The sequence below is a fragment of the Pelmatolapia mariae genome, linkage group LG17 (assembly GCF_036321145.2).
Source record: "Pelmatolapia mariae isolate MD_Pm_ZW linkage group LG17, Pm_UMD_F_2, whole genome shotgun sequence".
NCBI lineage: Eukaryota > Metazoa > Chordata > Actinopteri > Cichliformes > Cichlidae > Pelmatolapia > Pelmatolapia mariae.
The window spans coordinates 21,374,615-21,399,020 of record NC_086242.1 but is presented as its reverse complement, the minus strand read 5'-3'; the positions used below and the strand labels follow the sequence as shown (position 1 = coordinate 21,399,020).

The 24,406-nt window shown below is 40.4% G+C and overlaps 1 protein-coding gene across 1 annotated transcript in view; it reads right to left on the bottom strand.

The window, feature by feature from the left end:
* The window catches only part of LOC134646561 (thyrotropin-releasing hormone-degrading ectoenzyme-like), a 233,778-nt gene that overhangs the window by 136,305 nt on the left and 73,067 nt on the right, over positions 1 to 24,406 (bottom strand). Inside the window, exon 4 of the mRNA XM_063500358.1 lies at positions 16,558 to 16,684. Coding sequence (XP_063356428.1) covers positions 16,558 to 16,684 — 127 coding nt within the window. The remainder of the gene's footprint in view (positions 1 to 16,557; positions 16,685 to 24,406) is intronic.

Here is a 24,406-nt window from a genome sequence, read left to right as displayed (position 1 = left end):
TTATTTTGCTTGTACAGTATGTTTACCAACCACATCGTTGTCTTGGCTGCTACCATGACAGCATTTGCTTCTTCTTCTTCTTCTTCTTTCAAGCAAACTACTAAACAAAGTGACCCGATGATGGAGCTAGACAAAATTTGTTGCTATCAGTCACTTTATGGTAATGCAGTTAATTGGAAGACATGCTACTGATGTAGCATTGACTCTTATTCCTAACTGACAGCATCATAGTCAACTCAAATCAAGTTATTTTTCTGTAAACTGATAAATATCAATACAAATATTCAATCTGCGAGACTGAGACTTTTGAGATATATTTAAGACAAAGAATAAAATTGAAGGAGCAGTCGGATATTTTTGGAAGTCCCTACAAAGAGCCAGATCAGATGAGTTTTTCTCTACATAATGGATGCAAAACTTTTAGTTTAGCTTGAAGACTGACAGCACAATTCAATTCATCCTTAAAAAAACACACACTGCTGTGCAAAGGCTTTAGGCACTGACAGCTTTAAAGCACCTTCGCCTAGAAGAACCGGCTCTTCAAGGTACTCAGCAGGTAAATTGCTCCAAGCATCTTGGGGAACTTTCCACAATTCTTGTGTAGGTTTCATCTTTCTCTCTGTCATTTTTTGCTAATGCAACACCAGATTGAGTCTATGATGTTGACATCAGGGCTCTGTGGGGGTTGTGGCAGAGCGCCTTCTTCTTCCTGTGGTTCACAGAAGGTAGTTTATGACTCTGGCTGAATGTTTGGGGCTGATCAAATGCATTTCTGATGGTACTGATTGACTTTCAGGACTTTAAAACATTGAACATTTCAAACTTTTATCCACTCAGATACTATTATCATGATTTCTGCATTGACTCTTAACTGTGTTCAAGCAAATGGAGCCCAATTTTTTAAAATGAAAATCACATATTACAGACTCTCAATCCCAAGAACACACCTACTGCTGCCTCTGTCGAGGCTCCAGGTCTCAGAGGTTGGTTAACAAGCCTGAGATTAGTCACATCAAATCTGATTCTCTCTCTCTTTCCTCCTGTCTACTTAACTCAGAGTAACTTGCCCAGAAAGTACAGTGATTAAATGTCTCTAATTGGTGCTTTTAAAGACACAGTGAGTGAGTGTGTGTTGGATAATGAGCTCTGTCCTCATGTTCAAGTGACACTAATAGCTACAAATTCACACAATAGATGGAGATCATGCACTTCTTGAGGTTTTTCAGTTTTCTTTGTGAGAAAAACTGACAGCTTAAAAAAACAGAAATCAATTACACCTCTTAAATACATCAGTCAAGGTCGGGTATTGACTACAGACCAGAGAGAGAAGCGATTCAGCCTGAAACAAGGTGCTCAGATGCAGCTTGGAAAGTTTAACTTGATTTACATGAGTGTGACAGAATGATGGACCCGATCACAAAGATTTCACTTTACGACATGTTTCATTTGGTTGTTGTTTCTTCCAACACTCGGTCAACCTAGGCGCGGTCTGGCCTAGCTCCCCCCAGGGGAAATTGGCCATGACCAACTGCATCCCTGGCTCATGGACCAGCAGCAGGGATGAGTTGGATCAGGGGGCCAACCGTGTATCCAGCAGTGGCGGTGACCAGGCGGGTCCGGGGGCCAACCGGATGTTCAGCGTTGGCGACGGAGCTGATCCGGACTGCGTGGTGAGGGGCGGCGGCGCAGCAGACATGACCTGAGACTCAAGGGTGGCTTGGCAGGTGGCTAAGCTGCCCAGCCGCCCAGACGGCGCGGCAACCTCCGGCATGGGCATGGCAGGTCCAGACGGTGCGGCGACCTCCAGAAAGGCGTGGGGATCTTCTCTTTCCCTCATGCGGTAGAGGGACACCGGTATCAAGGAACCAACCCAAGCTACCAGACTTTCTAACAGCTGCATCCAGTGCTTGGACTGGTCTGGTAGTTGTTCCACCTGGCAGTGAAGCACCGCCACCTGCTTCCTCCGCATAGCCGTGTGTTCGGCCACCATTCAGGTCAGCGCCATAAACAGACTCATCGGCCCACCACAGGGCTTGTTGCAGTGTTGTGTTTTGCTTTGTCTAGGCATGAAAAGGCTGTTTGCCTGGGTTAAAGTGGATCAGAGGTTTCGAGTATGGCGTCATTTTGTGTGGCTGTGAGAGCATGGAGCACTTTGGTCCAGTCATCATATGCTTTTAATTGTCAGCATTGTTAATGTTTTATTAACCTTTTAACTAACTAACTCTACCCAGTGTTGACTGGGTGCTGAAGGCTTGCTGACGAAGAATGTAAACTTCCTATCAACAGCTGTTAGTTGGTCAATAGATGCCTGAAGTCAAAGACTGTCACCCTCTGTGGTCTCTGATTGCCATGTCACAGCAAATCACTTCCAGCGTGTACGTAGTTTTACACATTTGACTAACATATAAGATCCCCTGTTTGATTCTTAGAGAAGACACAGATCCCTTCAGAAAGGACAGACAGCCTAAAATTCTGCAAAGTCAAACATGCCACTTTAGCAGCTGTGGTGACCTGTTGTGAATGGGGAATGTAGCTGAAAGTATTTTTTAGTGATTTATTTATTTTATAATAAATGCAGGCTACACTTCCTGGTAGTTTTCAGCATTGCAGCTTGCTGCAGTTGTGGTGAAGTTTTTCACAACATTATAATAAATATTAATAATATATAATTAGGTGGAAAAATAAATTTACATTGTAATATCAAATAGAATATATTGAAACTGAGTTTAATTACAGAGGAAATAGACCCTTAGATGTGTGCTGTACTATAAAGCGTTATTACAATGCTAAAATAAAAGTGTAAAAAAACAGTGAGTATTTAAAGCAGGCTGAAGCGTCTGGCTATGACTTGAACATATTCTGAGGTTATCTTTTGGTGATGGTTATATGAATATCCAGCAAAGCTGCACGATGGTGTGGTGGTTAGCACTGCTGAAGCAAGAAGCGCAAGAAGGTTAGCGGTGGCCAGGATGTTTCTGTGTGAAGTTTGAATGTTTGAATCTTTCCATGGGTCCTCTCTGGGTAATCCAGCTTCCTCCTACACTTCACAGATGTGCAGTTAGTGGGTTAAATGTTTATTCTAAATTGCCCGTAGGTGTGAATGTGAGTGCAAATGTGAGTGCAGCCCTGTAACGGACTGGCAATCTGTCCAGGCCGTACCCTGCCTTTCGCCATATGTTAGCTGGGATAAGCTCTGGCATCCACGTAACCCTGATAAGGATAAGCAGAAGATAACTGATGGATGGATGGATGGATGGATGGATGGATGGGAAGATCATCACAGTATTATTCACAGCCAGTTAAACTTCAGGAAAAATCATTCTGACCGGTTAGAAAAGTGGCAACAGGTTCACTGAGAAGGCAACGACAACGCAACCTCCAAAGAGAGAATGGTTAAGCAGGTGAAGGCCACAGATCATTGCTCTCCTCGGTGAAATCAATTCACCCCAGTATCTCCTCAGGATCTGAGACATCCAGTCTCATCTGTGACTGTCATCCTCTAGCTGTTTGGAAATAATCCCTTTAAACTCTTGCTTAGAGGTCCTGGATGGTTGGGCTCTGCTTTGCTCACTGCTGGAAATAAATTCCTCACCTCTGGCTGTTTCCCAAACTGCTTTGAAACAGAGACAGTGTCCTAAAGAGACCCAGCGCTCATCCATCCTGTCCTTTGAACCACAGACTGGGCTCCAAATTACCTTTCAGTAGCGAGGTCATGGAAAGAAATTGTAGCTAAAAGACTTTAGAGGAGGATAACAGTGATAACATCTTCATTCATTTTCCATCTTTTTTGTGCCTGCAGTACAAAGTCAACAGAGAGATTTTATTCTGAGCATCTTTAAAGGACAGAAAAGCAGCAAGAAGAGCTGATAAGTGGAGAAGAAAGGTTTCCAATCAGCATGCAGACTCCAGAAAATCTCCTTTATTTTTATAATTAAAATGAAACAAGTAATGGCTTGAACATTTCACTTGTTCTTAGTGCAAGACTGACATTTTTTAAGTCCTTTGTAGGCCACAGTAGTCAGGTGGGGTTATAGTTTGGTTGCATTTTAGCTACTTGATAAAGAAACGTTTTAAGAAACTACAAGATGTTGCATTAAAAATCTAATCTTAAATGCATTTTGATTTTACAGTCAAAGACAAAGAAAACCTGTAAAACTGTAACTCGGACAAATCACTAAACATTGTGAGGGTCCTGCTTTTAACTGGTTTGGACTTGGATATTTTGCCATATCCATCAGTTAGTTGGAGAAAAAGCCAAGATGTGCAGTTGAAAGAGCAGTGTGTTGCACCATGGGAAAAGCAGATGTTGTGGCACAACCATACAGTAGCAAAATTTTAATTGCCTGCAGTACAATTTACTATTTTTCTTAGAGTAAATTGTCCCCATATGAGTACTTATAATAGAGTATACATTATTTTCAGCTCTCTGGACTTTTAGGACCATGCGACTGCTTGGGGTCCAGATTAAGAGAAGCAAATATTTAAACATATTACTGCTTCTGTGTTAAATCTGCAATCTCATAACTGCAATCCCTTCTGAAACTCTAAACCCTAAGCTCAAGTGCACCTCCCTATAAAATCTAACTACACATTGCAGATGCAAGCCTCACAGGTATGAATGTTGGCGGCCATGTGCAAAGGCTACACTGTGGGTTCTACAAAGATTCACAGTACAAGCATAATTCAGGCATAAGAAATAAACTCTGAGTTTTCAATATTTGCCAAAAGGGCCCCGGTGAGTCTCAGACAACTTTAGTGATGCAAATGTGGGTTTAAGAGAAAAAGATCCCTCGCTCTTTTTCCCCCCAGTACTGGTGGTGTTATTTCCCCAGCCTATACTGTTTATTTGATTCCAACACTGAAATACTCCATCCAATAATACTATACGTTTATGATTGCACCATTCATCAAATGGATATACTTCAGACGTCCAGGCTGGGAATCATTCAGCATACATTTCTCCAGAGTTGAGCCCGATAAATTCAACATCTTTTGGACGCATTGGGATTTCATCAGAAACTTGAAATGTGTGTTTTTCTAAGCTAGACAATGTACTGCAGGGTAAAATAGGTTCACTTTCTTTTTGTTCTGTGAGGAAACTTTGTAAAGTCTGCATTCTGGAAAAGAATGTCTTCTTCACTTTATTGAATATTAATGCTAAATTCTTTCAAACAGCTCTGAATGAGGCAGATGACTGGAAAAGACTCCGGCTCTCATCTTCACTGAGGCAGCAGCAGGCAGACAGCTGACTGGCCTGCAGCTCTGCACGCGCGAGTGTGTGTGTGAGTGTGTGTGATTTAATATGTGTGCTCGTGATCATGTGAGCGTTTTAGTCTAGTCCATCTGCTGTTGTGTGTCACCCCGAGGCGACGGCATGAGAGAAAGAGCCAGGGACAAAGAGGAAGAAAACGAAAGACCGAAAGAAAAGATGAAAAGATACAGAAGTGGAGGAATGTAGGTGTGTGTTTGTGTGTTTCGGCGCGTGTGCTGGACCTCAGGCGGTGCTGTCTCTCTGTGGATCCCAGATGGAGCCAGAACTCAACAGAGCACATTAGTCCACTTGGCGTTTTCACACACACGTTCAGACACACTCAGATATTCAGTGTAATTCTCCTGACAGTCGGATCACCTGAGCCTCTGCTCACTCTGCTGCTGCAAGATTTCTGCTCCGCTGGAACAGTCAAATAAATTCCTACGGAAGCCCGGAGAGGCCCCTTATCGCTTCTTTAGTTATCTTGACTTCACGATTGAAAAGAACGAGAGGAAAAAATAACTCCCAGGGTGGGACTGGGTTCGGGCTGAAAGTGAAAGAGCTCAAGTATCTCCGGGTTTCATTTGCAAGCAACAAGAAAGTAAAGTGAAGGAAGTGAAGAAATAGAGGAGGGGAACAAATAAAAAAGGTATAGGTGTGTAAATTTTACACCTCAGTCGGACTAGTATTTTAAAACTTGACTTAATAATAAAATACATCATCTAAAGCCTCTCCTCACTCCTCCAGAGCATTTCTTCACAAATGAAATCTAATCAAATTTCTGCTTCTTTGCCTTTTTTGTGGTAGAAGTGATGGACTGTTTGGCAGACAGGCAGGAAAGTCACACTGTACATCAGTAACTACGAGGCCAGGAGTCAAAGTTTTAACTTTACCCAAGAAACCAGATATTCATGCTCAACAGGCACAAAAGGTATTATTTGTTCACAAAGACAGTTGGTTCAAGGTCTTTGAACTGTAAACACTACATTCAGACAATCCCCGTGACCAGCACTTGGAAACAGTGGGGAGGAAGAACTTCCTTTGAAATGCAAGAGATCTACAGCAGAACTAGGCCGAGGCAGCAGCACTGCTGTGACCGACTGGGAGTTTCCCTCTGAACCATTCTTTGGGGAACAGTAAGAAGAAAGAGAGACTCATGTAAGTTAAATATGATTTTTTTGTAGCCTTTACCTGTGATTGTTTTAGGAAATACTTGATAGGAAAGGATGCTTCATAGTCTCGTGGTTCAGGTTTCAATGCTTAGACCACTAGATACTCTGGGAGCCAACCCAACCACTTGATTTATTTAAGTTAACAATCTCAGCTACAAGTTAAAAAGATAGATACTTGACTTAGATTTATTACTTTAGTGTGTCATGCTTCTCCTTTTTTGGTGATTGGAAACCCCAATCACACCTGCATCATTATCAGTAATGATGATCAGTACTTAAGGACGGGCTTTCCTTCCATTCTTTGCCAGATTGTTCCGCTTGCTTCAGTGGTTGGGCTCCAAAGTCTAAATGTTCACAATAATTTCCTGGTTGTGATTCACATTCTCGCCTCCTCTCCTATGAGGCTCTTGGTGTGCTCCTCCTTAGTTTGCTGGAACCTTGTCTCGTGGATTAACTTCAGTTTTCACTGGGAACTCTGTAATTTACCCTTCCAGCGTCACTGAAAGATTGCAAGCTGCCCGCTCCTCTTAGTGAAAAATTTCACTTGAGCTGACTTTGCTATTTAACCCTGAGATTGTAAATAAAACCTTTGAACTGTTGTGAGTCTGAGTCTGCCGGGGGGTCTTTCTCTTGGTCTGTAATCATCACATAATGAAAAATTCTGTGGAATGAGTATCCACTCACACAGACGCAGGGAGAACATGCAACTCCACATAGCTGAATGTGTCAGGCCAGTGGATTCAAACCCAGGACCTTGTTGATATGAAGCAATGATCTGTGCTGTCCAAAGACATTCATGGTTGGTCAACTGGTGTTTCTAAACTAGTCATAGGTGTAAATGTCAGCATCTATCTGATGACCTGTTTACAGTGTACCGCTCCCCTCGTCCTATGACAGCTGAGATAGGCTCCAGTCACATCTCCACCCTGAATTGGACAAGCAGAAGTGGATAGATGGATGGGTGGAATAAAAGGTTTGTGGCTTTTCCATCCTGCTTCTTCTGAAGTTCAACAGTACAGAACAGAGACTGCACCTGACATCTGCTGAAGCAACACTACATTTAGGCTTTTGAGATTATAACCTTCACTTGGATCCTTTAAAATATTGAAAAATTCAGAAAGTCACTAATGGATTTCTACTGTGTGTGAAGTGTTTTGCACACTCTGAACACTGAATCCAGTCAGTGTTTGCAGAAATAACCCATCTGTTGTTATCATGAGAAACAACATCTGATTGGCTAAGCTTCCTAAAACTTGAATTTTGCAGCTGTTGTTGCATCTGTGTGTGACTTCAGCTGGCGCTCTGCTTGAGGTCAATGTGGTAACTTAAACTTCAGACATGATGTAGCCAAAAGTTTTCCCTGAGCAGGTGTAACTTAGTCCTTACTTAGAGCTGGAGGCCATATTTGAAGTGAGTTGCATAGCTTCAGGAAATTTCTGTGATTTTAAAATCTCTCCTGGAAGTGCATTCATTATTTTCCGCAGGTTATCCGGGATTCCTCACCATATATAAATAGTACCTTAATGCACCAGTGAAACCACAGCCAGGTACATTTACTGAAGTCCAGTTTTATGTAGTAAAATCTTTGCACTGGAAGAAGATCTATTTATTTGACAAGTATACTGTACAGATGATTAAAAAAAATTACAAGCATGTGAAATATAAAGTATGTCTCATGTTAACGTTGGGATTTGTTGGGAACTTCATCCATTGCCATGTTTGAAAAGTAATAATTAGCAGTTTGGCCAAAAAAGTAAACATTTTCTTAATAAATACCACTCTTTTATAAAAGAAAACAAAAACTATGAAAAAGTAAGAAAGATGCCTTATATGGGAACTTTTTATGTGTCTCAAATTCCATACTTTGGCATTTAAACTTCATATTATTGTGCATAATCTACGCTGTCAATACAGCTCCATGAAGTGCACATTAAGAATTCAAATGGTATATTTACAAAGATAAATAAAAATTCACACCCACATCCCTGACAACTGGTAAATATTTGTGAAATGCAGCAGCTAATGGCCTAAAGTGGAATTCCATATTTTGGGTATCACATTTCTGTCAGTTTGAGCAGGTAAACAGAGTGAAGGGTTATGGGCATGCAAACTAAACAGACACATCTGTGGGTCTACTCTGCGTAGGACAAACGCAAATGCAAGTCAATGGACAGTCTTTATAGCTCAATAGACGGAAGTTTAGAAACATTAGCATCCAAACTTAGAGAGGATTTTAAAAAGTGGAAAGATGACAATCAATCCTAGAACTCAGATATATTTTGTAACGTAGCTCCAAGGAACTAACCATGGGCATTATACTGCAAAACTATATAATATTGATAAATGCAGCTGTGAGTGGACTGAAGCATCTTCTATAAGAACTGCCAGCTGGATGAATGTAAGGGTGTCAAGACTTTGTGACCTTACTGAAGTAGCTATGCTTGAATTGTATTGGTTTTACACAGCTGGATTAAAATCAGTGCTGATGTCACCAATAATGTTACTTCTTTAGTTTCATTTGCCAGTCATGTGGCTCACCACAATTTGCAAAATACTTGGATCACCATTTTTTTATCCTTTAAATGTACAGTTGTTTCTCCAATGATCACGTTTTCTACATCTACTTTAAAGCAAAAACAGGAAACATTATTTTAGTGGTGTCTGATTTGTGCATAAAACTATGCTACCAACAGTGGACTGTATTAAAGTGATGCCATTGATTTTTGTGGAAACTTCCAGGAAATGCAAGGATGATTCCTGACATTCATCTGTGACTAAAACCATGGTCCAATCTAACCACAACCCAACAGCTCTGAGTTCCATGATGTCCATATACATTATATCCAGAATTTATCCAGATAGTAAAGACACTGTTTGGGTTAATTATCATCCAACAGATACATTCTGTACTTTTTTAGCTGTAGATGTTGGAATATGTGAAGCAGAAGAAGAGCTGGACAGACAGACTGACATCTTAACGCTCATCTCTAACAGGACAACTAGCCAAAATTATTCCTGCTATTACTCTGTTTTTATGGCCCGTCATCTGTCTGTGCAGAGCAGTTTTCCCTCTGTCCCTTTAAATTTGTATCTCAGCTCATCATTTCTCTCTCGCTCTCTCAGGGGAGCTTGATGCCCTGCATGACAACAGATGGAGCCCTGAGGCTTTGGGACCATGCACACACACACACACACACACACACACACACACACAGAAAGACAGAAAGATGGCAACAGTAGGACGGGGTTAGAGGCAAGCTGTGGTAAAAATTGATGTCAACATCAGTATGAATGGACACATACTCCATGATTACGTGCATATATGTAGATGAACAGGGGAACGCACACAAAACTAATTTTTAATGGAAGACTGCATTCAGTCGCTGCTGACACACACGCATTCTGTCCCTCTCTCTCTCTCACACACACACACACACACACACACACACACACACACACACACACACACACACACACACACATACTTTCATCCACATACAGGAAATATCTGACTCAATTTAAAACAGAAAGTCAAATCAAAGAGGAATTCACACAGAGGCTTTGCTCTCTTTGCACTCGTGTATTTACCACAGTTGACACTCGAGTCTGGATCTAATATGAGTTTTCGAAACTTCAAAACAGTGAACTGGGAGGACATCTGGGGATTTCTGGACTACTGTTTGGCACAGTAACACAACAGCCCTCGGGTGACTCTTCATCCGTATGAGAGTCTGACTGTTGTTCAGGATCACAGTGGCAGCACGCTAACCGGCTGAAACATCTTTTCTCTATCAACTTCTATCCTGCACAACTAGGCATGATGGGAAATGTGGGTTTACAGTGGACTTCCAGCTGAGATTCACCAATAAAATTAGAGATAAAGCTATCATCACTACATTCAGCTGTCATTCGTTCTCTCCACTGCTTTTGCCTGCACTTTTCTCATGCAACACTTGTTTAAGATAAGTTTTTAAAAATTCACAGTGTCTCAAACACAGATATGAGAGAACACTTCAGAAAAGAATCACTCTCGGGCCGGCTAAAATTCCAGTGTGGACATTGCTTAAATCTGAATCCCACCCATAATGCTCCTGGCTGGTACGGCAATCATAGTCAAGTCTCGCAAATGTTCCTCTAGGTGCACAAATCACTGTTTTAGAAATACTAGTCCTTATTAAAATTCATCAGCTAGACAAGTACGCACATAGCACACAGTCTCCATTGCATGATGTGTACTAATGGGAGTACTCAAATTAAGACACACTGTATGACTTTATCCCCACTGGATAATTATTTCTGTACATGGTATTCCATCAGACAATTACTTAACTTCCAAGTTAAATTACAATTTTTCTTACAAGATCTCTGGTGCATCTTTTACTGTCATCATGCTGCAGTCACTGCTAGCCCGGGGCTCTCATGCTCCACCTATAAACTGCATCTTTCTTGGTTCTGACAGGGGAGCCTTTGTTTCACGTCACTCCAAATTTATCTTTCCCTTCGTTAAATGTCCTCGCTCTACTGTTGAATCCCTGTGAAAGCCATATGCTTTCAATATACATTTACCCATGCAAGTGCCTTCAGGTGGACTGCAGTATCTGGAATTAACTTAATGCACATGCTACAATGCACATGATGCAGACTTATCTGTTTTGTTTTACATGCTACTCTTCATTACTCCTCATTACCTTCTACAGTTAGTTTCAATTACATCGTTACTGTTGTATGAAAACCTCATTTCTGTTACATTATATAAAAGATAAGATAGATTCAGGAGGCCAATAAAACCGGTTCCTCACAACCTGACATCAAAGAGGTTCAAGCTTTTAACCTGGCACATTTGTGCAGCCAGGTCTGGACCACAGGATGTGACATCACCTTTAACTCAGCATGGGGCAGCTTGTTAATGCTGCTAATGCTGCTAATATCACTGTAAAGGTCAGGGAGGGTGGAATTAAATGTCAGGCCTAATCTGAGGCGATGAAAACAAACAGGAAGCTTTGACTGAAAGTGAATTTCTAATGTGATGGATGAATGTAGACAGCAAGAAAGTGTCTGACATATACAATATGGAGCCTCCGTGATCACATTAGCTTGTTTGGGTGAAGAGAGGAAAAAAGAAATGTACCGCTGTAACACAGCTAATTGATTCTGGCAGGTCAGAAGAATAAAACACAAACAATTATAAAGACACGAGAAGAAAAGAAGAAGGAGGATGAGATGAAATTTGACTGTTCTGAGAGGATTCATTAATCTGGGCAGGAAGAAGCATACATAGCACAGCTACATAGCAAATATGGCTGCACACATATACTGCTGCAGAAAGGCTGAAGGTTTTATAGGAGGAAAGCCCAGGAAGCACAGACGAAAAAGGCTCATACTGCTATAAAGTTTCAACTGACTGATTCAGTCAGCTCATGTTTCTGGAAAAGCAGAGAAAGAAATACTAACTAGCATTAAAATGCCAAGCAAAAATATTCAAATGTGTTGACATGACACTTGAAACACTTTAAAGTGGCATGCTTTGATTAAAAACAAGCTTCCAAGTCAATTATGCAAAGCATGGCAGCTGTCCTCACTCTAAAGAAGAGAACTTTATTTTGGTATAAGCTTAGAATTACTTTGACTTTAGGAGTTGTTTTTTGGATTTGTTTTTAAAATGACTGGTGAGTGAAAGCACAGTACAGTGGTGAGCACTCATACATTTGGTTGTTTGCTGTATACCACACCACACCTTATGTGGGTATAGATCCTTCGACAAGCGCCACTGTCTAACCTTTATATTAGTTACTTCCTGTTCTACTTTGGTACTCATTTCTCCCTTATACTTTTTATTCAGTTTTACAGTGTGAGTATAAAGAGTGCAGACAGGAAGACACAGACAGGACATTGAAAAAAAGGTCAGTCAGTAACATAACAGCAAAGTAAAATCAAGCACAACATGAACCATGAATCAAACCATATTGTCAAAATAAAGATCAAAGCTTCATGTTATCCTTTAACTGAACATTTTATTCATCAAAGCCCGCTGAAACATCAATCCATCTTGAAGAAAAAGCCCTCAGGAGAGAGTTTGATAGTATGTTTAGTCAGATAATATCACTACAGACTAGTGATGGTGGACATATCTATATCATTAGTTCCTTGCACTTAAAGTAAACTTTCTTTGCAATTTAGTGGATTTTGATTGGACTGTTTTTTTATTCACACAGACATAAAGTCTTAATTTTAATATGACGGTGGACCGTTTATAACAGCAGGGTTTGACAGCCCTCAGGCAGGTGTGTCTGAGGGTTGGAAACACAGGTAACTGAAGTGATACCATCATATCTGAGACAGCTGTGTCAGAAAGGGTATCAAGAGAAAGAAGTCAATTTCATAGCCAGATGTTTGTCTGACCAAGTGACAATATATAAAAATGAATTTACAGTTAATTCTAGGAAGCACACATATATTTAATTCCAGGTGTTTATAATTAAATTATTATGTTATTATTTATTATTTTTACCAAGACTATAGAACAATGCAGAGGCATTCGTGAGCACCACAGTGTTTCTTGTCAGTGATTAATACAATATGGTCTCTGTTACCCTTCAGTCAACACATCTTTTTGGAATAAAAAAAAACTGAATTATGACAGAAAATCTCAAATGCAGCACAGCACCACTGGCTCCCACCATTTCTTATGAAAAAGTTAAAAATATTTTAAAGACAAACCCTGGCTCTCATTTGGAGCTCGCTTCACTTAATCCATAATGTCTGAGTAAAATTTAAATCAGATTTAGAGCAATTTCCTTCTGAATGCAAATTGCAGAATTCTGCTGTGCCCACAGATAAGACATCTTATACACCACTGGAAAGCCTCCAGACCTTTTCTGAATGCTGGGCTGTATACTGAGGAGTTCTTTTATGCAAAACACACTGGACTGGAGGTCACATATTTGGCTGCCGTCTCGCTGTGTGTCTCTGCTTCAATCTACCACTATCTGCATCTGGAACAAACTCATGGTTATTCAGTCTGCACTTGAGATGCAAAACTCCATTTGCAACCCATGGACAATCTTTGGAGCAACATCCCTTTTCAAAACTTGCACATAATACCAAAACCTAAGATTTCCTGGACATTTCTAGCTACTAGTTCTTCTTTTCATTACTTTTGATCATTTCGTTTAATTTTACAACCTCACGAATAAAAAACAACAACAAAAAAAAACCAGACAAAGTGGCAGTGAGGTATCTAAAATTCAAACATATAGATTTCTTTGATTTATTGCCCATCTGAGCTGACTCTTCATCTCCTCTCAGCATTTGAAAAATGGCTTGACAACACTTTTATTTTCATCTTTTAATAACATGAGCTATCACACATATGTCTTCAGCTTTTGCCGCCACCTCCACGTTTACAGTTCTTCAACTAAAGGTTCAATTTGAATTCCATTAAGTTCCTCACATCCAGCAATTATGACCACACTAGGCGTTAAAGTGGGCCGGAATGACCTGGAATGATGTTCCAACACCTTCAATTAATGCACAATTAAATCTGATAGGCAGATTAATGCATGATACTGCCAAGCCAGTTAATTTTTCATGTGTTGAAGCCTGGCATTACCTCCAGTTGATGGCATGGTAAGAGGTGCACTAAATTATTTTAAAAGGCAAGGACAGCCCAACAAGTATCGTTTTGTAGTTTTAGATTTTTTTTCTATTTGATCTAAACATAATGTGTTGCTTTATATTTAGCAAACATCTCAAAAGCTGAGGTATACTAATTTTGTGTGATTAAAAGTTTGATGAATAGGCAGGTTTAGTAGTGTTCATTGCAGACTAAACTGGTTGGTTTACAGTATTGTGGTAAGGACGGCAGTAATGCACTATGCTGGACTGGTGCAGAGCAGGCTGTGGTGTTCATGGTCAGTGTTAAGCTACATTAACCTCCTAAGACCCGAACTCTTCCACAGCATGCATTTTTAATTTCTCTTTGATATTTGGGCATATTGGGACCTGATGAATGTAAAAACAAAGAATTACCAGAATTGTTTTTTTACCTGATTTTTGTTTATAAGAAAAATGAGAGCCACATATGAGGATATTCGTTTAAAATTTCAATAGAACAGTAGCAGTATAATGTCCTCATAAGTGGATATCAGGCCCTTGTAGAGCAGACATCAAGTGGGGGTATTTTATCTTAATTTCAGGAGCGGGACCACACCCACATCCATGCCCCTTCTGCTCTTCAGTCTATATATGCCCCTTCACTAATACCTGCTTTTCATGCCCCCCCCCCCCCATCTTCTTTTCTTTTACATGTAAAAGTACATGGGGATCTGCCTGGCCCGGGAACTGCTGCCAGTCCCCTCCGAGGCCTTCCCCAAACCGCAGCATCAGTTCACAGTCCCTCAACCATCGTACATCTCAACTGAGGATGTGGTCCCAGCTAGTGAATTTATCTTTAAACTGATGATGCAATTAGATTTACTCACAGAATTCAACCTCTAAAAAGTTTTACACACAGGATGCATAAAGTTTTTGTGACTATTTTGTGCATTAAAAATGCAACTGTTTACACTGACTTGTAGTTCGTGCTCTAGTACTGAATATACAATGATATAGAAATAGTTAATTAATACTTCATTACCTCTGATACACAGCTAGAGACTGCTCTGGATTAATCAGCTCTCTGAAATGATCTGTTTGCCTCCTCAGATGTGGTCCCAACTGCCAATACAGCTTCAACTCTGGGCTCAAACCATGAAATACTCCATGCTGCTGTCTTCTCTGAGTGAAACCAGAATCTCAGTTTCTCAGTCTCAGGTTGCAAAAATGTGACATGTGTGTGTATGTACGTTAAAAAAATCCTGAACTTTGTGTTGTTTTTTTTCTCCTAACACTTCCAGTGTGTAAAAGTCTTTATACTAAGTTTATGCTGTATAGAAATCCTGATAGCTTCTGTAATGTCTGGTTATATCTTTTTATATTCGACTAGCTAACAAACACACGGCAGCTAATCAGAGCTACTCTCAATCTTAGGATGCCACTTCAACCCCTGAGTAATTTATACAGAAAAACTACAAAATGCTGACTTTTAAGTGACTCAAAAAAACTACAAGAAGGAGATTGTTACCACTTCAGCTTCTTCCAACTTTAGCTTTATCTTCAGTTCCATTATGTGCTTATTTCCCATCAGCTGATAAAAGTCATTTTACCACCTCATTCAAAACTTCTTTCAAACTTGTTTCAACTTCAGGTTCAGCTTCAGTTACATTATTCCACTCATTTAGCTGTTAGCAATCTATACACAGAGGACAAAACAGTGTTAATCAATTCAAAAAAATTAATAAAAATAATTGTCAAGCAAGCTGATAGAAGTCCTTTCACTGCCACTTACAGCTTACATTTTAAACACCGTAGTTTAGTTTCATGTCTGAGCTGCAGTGCACCAAGGTCAGCTGTCACTGCCATACAAATCCATTCAGAAGCTTCAAAGAATTAACTATAGGACATTTAAACTATTTTATGTCTGCAGTGAGGCAATCACATTTCTTTTACTGTAATTCAACCAGTTATATAACAGAGTCTAAAAATATAAAGGATGAAGGGAAAAAGTTGGCATTGAACTTCAGTACTTTGAAACCTTACTCTGATGCGTGTAAAGACAAACCCTTTTCTCCTTTAATAAAAATACACTCTGACTGTGCTTAATGTCTACAACTGCCATGAACTGGCTGAGGTTCAATTCCCAGACCTATTCTCTTTGTAGCCCCCAACACACAAAAGGAAAAGGAGGACAGTGTGCTTTCTTTGCCCCATATGAGTAAAAATTGATGAGCCTAACAGTAATTGTACAAAGGACAAAGAGTTGGCTGACTTCCCTAAAATGAGACACGCAGGAAGTGGAAGCTGTTTTTCCTTTCCTAATTTGGATCGGCAGGGAGATGGTAAGTAAACAGTGTGGTTTTTATTTAATGAAAGCTGACAGGAAATCAGACTTCAGGGGAACAAAGTATTTCGTCCCAACTTTACTTCATCTCCACACAGTCAGAGAGCTGCGGTGCACACTGAGCAGATCCTGGCAAGACAATGAAGGAGACGAGCCCACATAACGTCAGAGGAAGGACAGCACGTCAGCAGCCTTACCTAGTTTAGGCAGAGAGTACTGGACTTTGAAGTAGTCCTGATAAAATCCGAGGAGCCTCTTGGTAATGTGGAGGGCGTAGTCCCCTGCTCCGCTCAAAATGGCATCCGGCCTGGCATAGAGACGGATCTGAAGACAAAGACACGGAGGAAGAAATGGAATTAAGCTGATTTTAATAGAGATGGCTCTAAAAACAGATACAGAGAAAGGAAATTGGAATTAGTGTATGCTCAGCTCTACAGAGAACAAAATGAAATTAAGCCACTTTTTTTCAAATCTATACAGAAAAGGAAATTAAATTTGGCAGATACAAACAGGAGAAGGCTGCGTGTATATTAAACTCTTCAGGGGAAATAATACAATCAGAGAGTTTAAGTTTATATCTGCAGAGAGGAAAAATTACATTTGAGAGATGTTTTCTTCAAAATTTGCAAAGAAACAAATGGAATCAGGTCCATGTTAGGTGGGTCACATCTACAGACAGAATAAGTGAATCAGGTCGACTTCATATTCTGCTCTCCAGACAGAACAATGGAGTCTGGTTGATTTGGTTCAAATATAAAACAAGAAAAAAATTGATTTACAGCTGTGAGCAAGAATATCGACTTTAGATGGAAGCAAAAAAATACAAGACTGTTAAATGTTCTGCTTCAGGTGGATTCCAATATTTCACACAGTCTAATGATCAGTGTGGGCTCATTATTGGACAGGGGTTGGAGCTGCTGCATCATTTATTTATAAAGGACAGTTCACCCAAAATCAAATTTACATATTTTTCTTTGGACATGTAGCAATATTTATCCATTCAGACTGCTTTCTCAAGCCCCCCCCCCCCCCCCCCCCCCCGCATTTCTTTATATTTTGTGTCCAAGGAGCCAGACATTTTGCAACTTTTAAAGTGCTCCTGAGTAAGAGTTCTGCAGACTTTCTGGATGTCTTTTTTTCGATATTTTTATAGGAAAGCATTCAGGCATTAAAAAAGGAATGAACCAGTGTTGTGTCTGCACTTAACAGAAAATTGATCAAAGATTGAATTTTAAGTTGCATATGCAGTTTGTTATTAATAGCCTGTCACATAAACAAAAAACATAAAAAATATAAAAAATTCCTATCCCTCGGTGCAAAATAGGGAAAACTGGACAAGTGGAGAACAAAAGTAACAACCCCCTTTGCTAGGAAAAAATCAGCAAAGACCCGACATGGGACCCCAGAGTGGCATCTGGACTTGAACCATGGCCACACTGGAACTGAACTTAAGATGAAGGTCAGCAGGTCTTAGCTGGTGGTCAAGACTAACAGAATTATAAATGCAGAAAAGCTTCATCAGACTTGGATCCACCATACAATACCAACAGTGTCATTTTTCAGCACCACTACCAACAACAACAATACAAAAAGCCCTTCTGTCACATGCTTCAATCAATAATCAATAGTGCCAGGTCACACGGCGATTCTGCGCCTATCAGCATGCTCTGGTGGTTCAGTGGTCAGGCTACTGACCTCACTAAAAGAGCTGCAGGATGACATGCTGACAAAGTGGGTGTGTGAGACACTCCAACTCATCACTGTTGCTGGGATTAAAATGATCATCTGCTCTTTCGAAAGTGATTCTATTATTTGGTGAAGATGACAATTTGTACTTGAGAAGAGGTTCTTTTTTTGTGCCTCACAGCTCCTGACAAGCTGTGGGTAAAAGCAAAATCACAGCTTTTTCACTGCAGAGCTGTGACAGCAGCTTCACTTCTGTCTTTTTTTTACCCCCTTTCACATTGCACACCTTCACCAAGATACACAATTCCAAAACACAGTGTAACATATTGAGTGACTTCTAATGAAATACATTTTAATTCATGCAGTATGGACTCGAACACTTGTACGCTCATCTGTACACAAATCCAAAGTGGGCCATGGGGCATTACGAGATACAGGTTGAAGTGCCGAGTTTCTCAGTGCTTTGGCTTCACTCATATAAGTATTACTTGCCCTTATACATCAATCAGCATAACATTATGACCAACTGGCTATTATTGTTGGTCTCCCGTTTGCTGCCAAAACATCTCTGACCAACTGAGGCATGGACTCCACTAGATTGCTGAAGATGTGCTGTGGTATCTGCACCAATATGTTAACAACAGATCCTTTAAAACCTATAAGTTGCAAGATGGGGCCTCCATAAATCAGACGTGTTGCTCCAGCACATCCCAAATGCTAGACTGGACTGAGACCTGGGGAAGTTGGAGGCTCATGATTGTGCTCCTCGAACCATTGCTGAACCATTTTTGCTTTGTGGCAGGGCGCATTATCCTGCTGAAATCAGAGAGTACTGTTTCTATCAAAGGGTGTACATGGTCTTCAACAATGCTTAGGTAGGTAGTACATGTTAAAGTAACATCCACATGGATGGCACAACTCAAGTTTTCATAGCAGAAGACTGCCTCCGCCAGCTTGCCTTCTCTTGTCTTCTCTTCTGACACTGTTCTATCAGAACAAGCATTACATTTTTCAACAGTTTGAGCTACAGCAGGTCATCTGTTGGGTCAAACCACACAGGCCAGTCTTCACTCCCTCACATGCATCAGTGAGCCTTGGCTACTATGACTCTGTTGCTGGTTCACCACTGTTCCTTCCTTGGACTGCTTGGCAGATGCTGACCCTTGCAGACTGGGAACACTCCACAAGAGCTGTAGACTTGCTCAAATCCTTACACTTGCCTACATTTACTGCATTTAACACTTCTTCTAACATAAAATGCTTATTTGCTCTCGAATATATCCCACCCAGGAACATGATGAAGAGAGGATCTGTGTTAACCTGCCAGTGGTCATTGCAATGTTATGTCTGTTTAAATTCAAGTTTAATGTCAAAGTTAATGTCAGCAGTTTGACATGATCCTAAATTTTAAGGTCGACGATAGATAAAAAATCTGGCTTTATCCTGAAGAAAATCAATATTTGAATCCAAATTTTACTGCAATTGATTCAAAAGTTCTTGATTACTTTTAAACTACAACCATATCCAAGCCACAACTGTGAACCTCGTGGTGGTGCCACCAGAAAAGTTGGTGTGCAATCCTCCCATCAGTACAGTATCTTAAATGTTTAGCCTTTTAAAAAGACTAGGCTAAACGTCATAATCAAATCATCTGACAGACCATCCTACAGGCTACAAGCCTCCAGTGAAGCCAACCAGAAGAAGGACAGGGGTTTCAAATAATGCTGCATTGTGGTTTTTAGTATTTCAGCCACCATCAAACAGAAGTTCAGGTGCACTGCAGAAGTTCAGGTGCACCTGCACTTCTGTTGAAGTTCAGTGTTGAAGTTCAGTGTGATTATTTACACACATTACCAATCACACTGACCAACACATTAGGAGTCTGTGTCCGACTGTGAAGGAAAAATAAAAACAGATTTTGCTCTTTTTTTAATCTGACTTTGATGCCAACTTAGTGTTTGTTAGTATGCTGTCAGTCTGCTGCCCTCTTGTGATTCTGAAGCTCAGTCAAAAATGTTTCACTTCAATGACTCCCAACGGACTCTTTAAACTAAAGTGATTCTTTCAAGCTCACAGACAGACAGACATCTGCTCCATCTGAGTCAATTTTCATTAAAAAAAAAGCAATTTGGCAGGTCTGCAAAAGAAAATTAGCTTCTGCTGCCGCTTTATTCAGTAGGCATCCGGTGTTTGAGGTCAGCTGGTCTAATCTCCTGGTGCAGCTTTCATACAGAAACAGCAAAGCTCTGTTAGGAGCAGCCTCCATCACTTTATTACACAAAACACTGAATTATGAGGCTCAGTCTCATCGGTGGTGAGTCTCTAAGTCTGTTTTTTGTCTGTGACAGGTGCAGGTGGAGAAATCTCTGTGTGCAAGAGACAAGGCTGAAAGTGTGCGGTCCCTTGGGCGACACTGCATTAAAAACAGAGATGATTCTGTCATGGAAATCGCTGCATGGGCTCAGGAGCACTTGCAGAAATCACTGTCTGTCAACACAACTCACCGTCCCATGCACTGACGCAGGTAAAAGCTCCATCATGCAAAGACGATTCTGTCTCTTTAAGGTTCCTTTCACTCCGAATGAACCCACTGATCTAACTGAACCGTCTAGGCAATAAAATACATGACCGTTTAATTTTATTTTTTTAAATCATTCTTTGCTTAAAACTCCTTAAACTCTACATGTTCATTTCTGACTCACAGACCATTCTTGACAAAGTTAGCAACAAGCATGTCGGGCATATTCAAACAGCCTACAGCCCACAAAGCCAACAAAGCCACGCAGTGCCCTTTTTCTCATATTCAAAACCAAACAGAGATCTGAAGCAGACGGCACTTTCCACTGCAGGAAATGAACCTTTGTTCTGCTTTTGGTGTACTATACTAATTTTCAATTTGATAAATGCAACATCAAATTGCACTGTGTCTGAAAGAAAGAGGACAAAGTCAGGACTGGGCTTCCAACCAACCAACTTTATGACTGCCACAGAGATAAAGCTACTTCTCTGCCAGCAGACTTCAGATCAGTTACGTTTGTCGAGTTCTGCAGTTACCTTGTGAACTTTGCTGATGGTATCACGTCTTGGTATCACTTGGTATCACTGAATAGCCGCTTCAGTCACATTCTCTACAAATACTTGATGGATTTGTTGATTGATGCAAAACATATTTATTAACCACAGTGTAGGACAAACAAAGAAAAGAATTGCCTTAAAAGCTTTTCACCGAGAATTAACAACTACTGTAACTTATGGATTAACCTTCAGCACAGACTGTAATGTTGACATGGGACTTCAGTACCTTCAACTCGTCTCTTATAGTTTGCGATTACAAAGAAGCACGGTGGTAAGATATTTTAGCCTTTTTATTTATGTAACTTACATTTTCTTGATTTCCATCCTCATGTCAAAAACACATGAAAAGACTTCAAAGAATTATTAAATTTTAAATTTTGAGAGAAAAAAACATCCATAGATCAACAGTTCTACAAAAAAAGAAGCCACACTCACAAAATCCATATGTCATTGTAGATAATCCTCACATGTCTCCATAATGAGACTGTGATGATGCCTTCGGGAGAGCGCTATAAATCTCCAGCTTGTAAAGCAAAGAGAGAAAAGCTGGGCATCACTCCTGAGAGAAACAAACTGTTAAATAGTGTCTTTAAGATGATGGGAGGTGCTCTGACCTCAGACGGCTCTGTTCAAGTATGTAAAATGTTATTCTTCTTAACATGTAAAGCTTTATGAGCTGATGAAGCCACAAAGGGAGCATGGTGGGTAGAGTTTAATGTGTTTCATGGAGCTTAGCGGTGAAATACTGACACAATCACAGATCTGTGGTGTTGCTGTTTCTGGTTTCAGGACTTATCAGGTGGACAGATGTGATAATCTGATCATAACATGTGAGGAATTAATTAGTTTCGAGTTAAAAGTGGTGAGAAGTAACATTTCTGTGGCCTGAATACTGAACTGTATTAACTACACTAACTCACTTGGAGCTTTTGCTTAGAGGCGTTTTATTTCTCACAGTTTTCTGACTTCGACCATCTTTAAGAAGCTGACTGAAACACTACAGAAACCTGCCAGAGAGACACGAAAAGATTGAAACGTGGCCTTAAAACAAGCTGCCAGCTCTCCTCTCTGTGTTTGTGTGATGGATGGAGCAGTTAATCAGACTGATCCTCCAGACTAATTATATGCAAACAATGTCAGCTGACAGATAGGGGTTACCATAGCGACAGGCAGCAGTGATCTCACTGATCAATACACGTGAATCAGCGTGTGTGAATGAAAATAAAGGACAAATTAAATGTGTGTGTGTGTGTGTGTGTGTGCGCGTGTGCGTGCTGAATGGTTTCACTGTCAGGGAGAAACCAGCTCACTGTCAGATGAAGGACAATAGAGACTGGCTATCAAATACAGCACACACACACACACACACACACACAGCAGCGGCAGGTAGATGTACACACAAGTTAAAATACATGTGTTATTTTCCCCATGAAGACACACAAACTCACTATGATGTAATACTGCTGTATCACTGCTGGCTTATCACTCACACACACGCACGCACACACACACACACACACACACACACACACACACACACACACACACACACACACACACACACACACACACTGTCCCAGTACCTCTGCTGCCTCTCCTCTCTGAGCTTCACTTCCACTCTAATAAATTCTGTTTTCAGAAAGCTGTGAAAACACGTTGAAACCTGTTCAGTGGTAACGCTGCAGATCTGCTGCTATGTGATGTCACAGTGTTTGTGTCGCACACGAGCTGCTGTAAACCTGCACAAATACCAACAAAAGCAGGTCAAAAAAAAGTGCTAAGCTGCCTTCTACTGAAACTAAAAGCAAATGTTCCAGGCGAAGTCGTACACACAGCTGCAAATATTTTTTCACATGTTCGGTTCAACGCGTTGGCCTAAAATTAATAATCAACATCTACTCGATGAACATTCATTCATTCCGAGCAGGAACATCCAAGATTCAAAAATGAAGCCAATGCAGATGTGCCATAAACTGCAGTTCCTCCAATTGCCACTGGAGGCTGCTCCAAAAGTGAGTCAGGTGGCTACTTTAGATTTAGGGGAGAATGAGGATAGTTGTAACACTCTCACTTCCTCACACTGCCAAACTGTGTGAGGAAAATCAAGTGGGCTGATCAATCCAAATATCGACAGCATCGACACCAACGCTGGTATTGGTATTGGACTAATACCAGGACAATAGGATCGATAATTTGTTTCTATCCTCCCAGTTCAGCTTGTAGCCCACTGAAAATATTTTGATCAGTACTGATGAATTCAGAACTATGTTACCTTTATTTTTTATAGAGTAGTGCCTTAGGTAAAATGTAAGACATATTATCTTAGCTAATTTCAAAAGACCATGCTGCTGCAGCTATCCAAATTATAGCTGACGGGGTGCAGATGGTTGTAACACCTTTTAAAAAGTGCTGAAACTATCCCCATGATGGCAGCTAAATACATTTTCCCTGTCCTACTCTCTTTTTTCCAGTGTGCCGAGGCAGTGGGTGAGAAAAGCATTACCACTGTGAGGGCTAAATAAACCAAATGATACCGAGCTTCTTTTAGCCTCGTGCAGCTGAGGTGATTAAAAAAGACAGAGGTGAGGAAGACACTGACGTGTTGGTCAGTGCACAATAATAATAACAATGAAGATGTACATTTTGTGGAAGGAGGTTAAATTCCCTGTGATTGACATGTGTTTATTAATTCAGGGATGCTGTTGAACAGGTTAAAGAGATTGCTACTTGTGGAGGACATCTTAAAATTCTAGCTCAGAAATATTTTGTTATATATTAGTTGTAAATCCTGAAACAACAACATCCTTGGTCTCACCAGGTTCATCAGCACAGCTGGAGCCATTTGCTGCCATCAGTGTTTCACTTCTCTTAACCAAACTGAACTCATGTCCGTGTTTATGGTGTTTGAACCTTTTGGAAGATTTTAATGAAATTATCTTTTTTGCAGTTAATTGTACTCACAGACTCTCTAAAAAGTCTGTTCCCATAGTGCTAAGTGAACATCGAGTATTTAATTTGCATGTTATTTAGCACCAATTAGCAGATATGTGCGTCTGTGTGATCTGCTTAGAATTTATGAATGCAGCTTGCTAAACAACTGTTAACTAAGCATGCCACTTTCCCATGTAAAAATGCTGACTCCAGTGCCAATACATCACAGTGACTATATCCAGATTTCATATATATACTGCAGCCCGGTTTTATTAGCCAAATAGGTGGTTTGTGTGGGCCACCACATCATGGACATGAAGTCTGGACCAATCTATTGGATTACATCAAATTAAA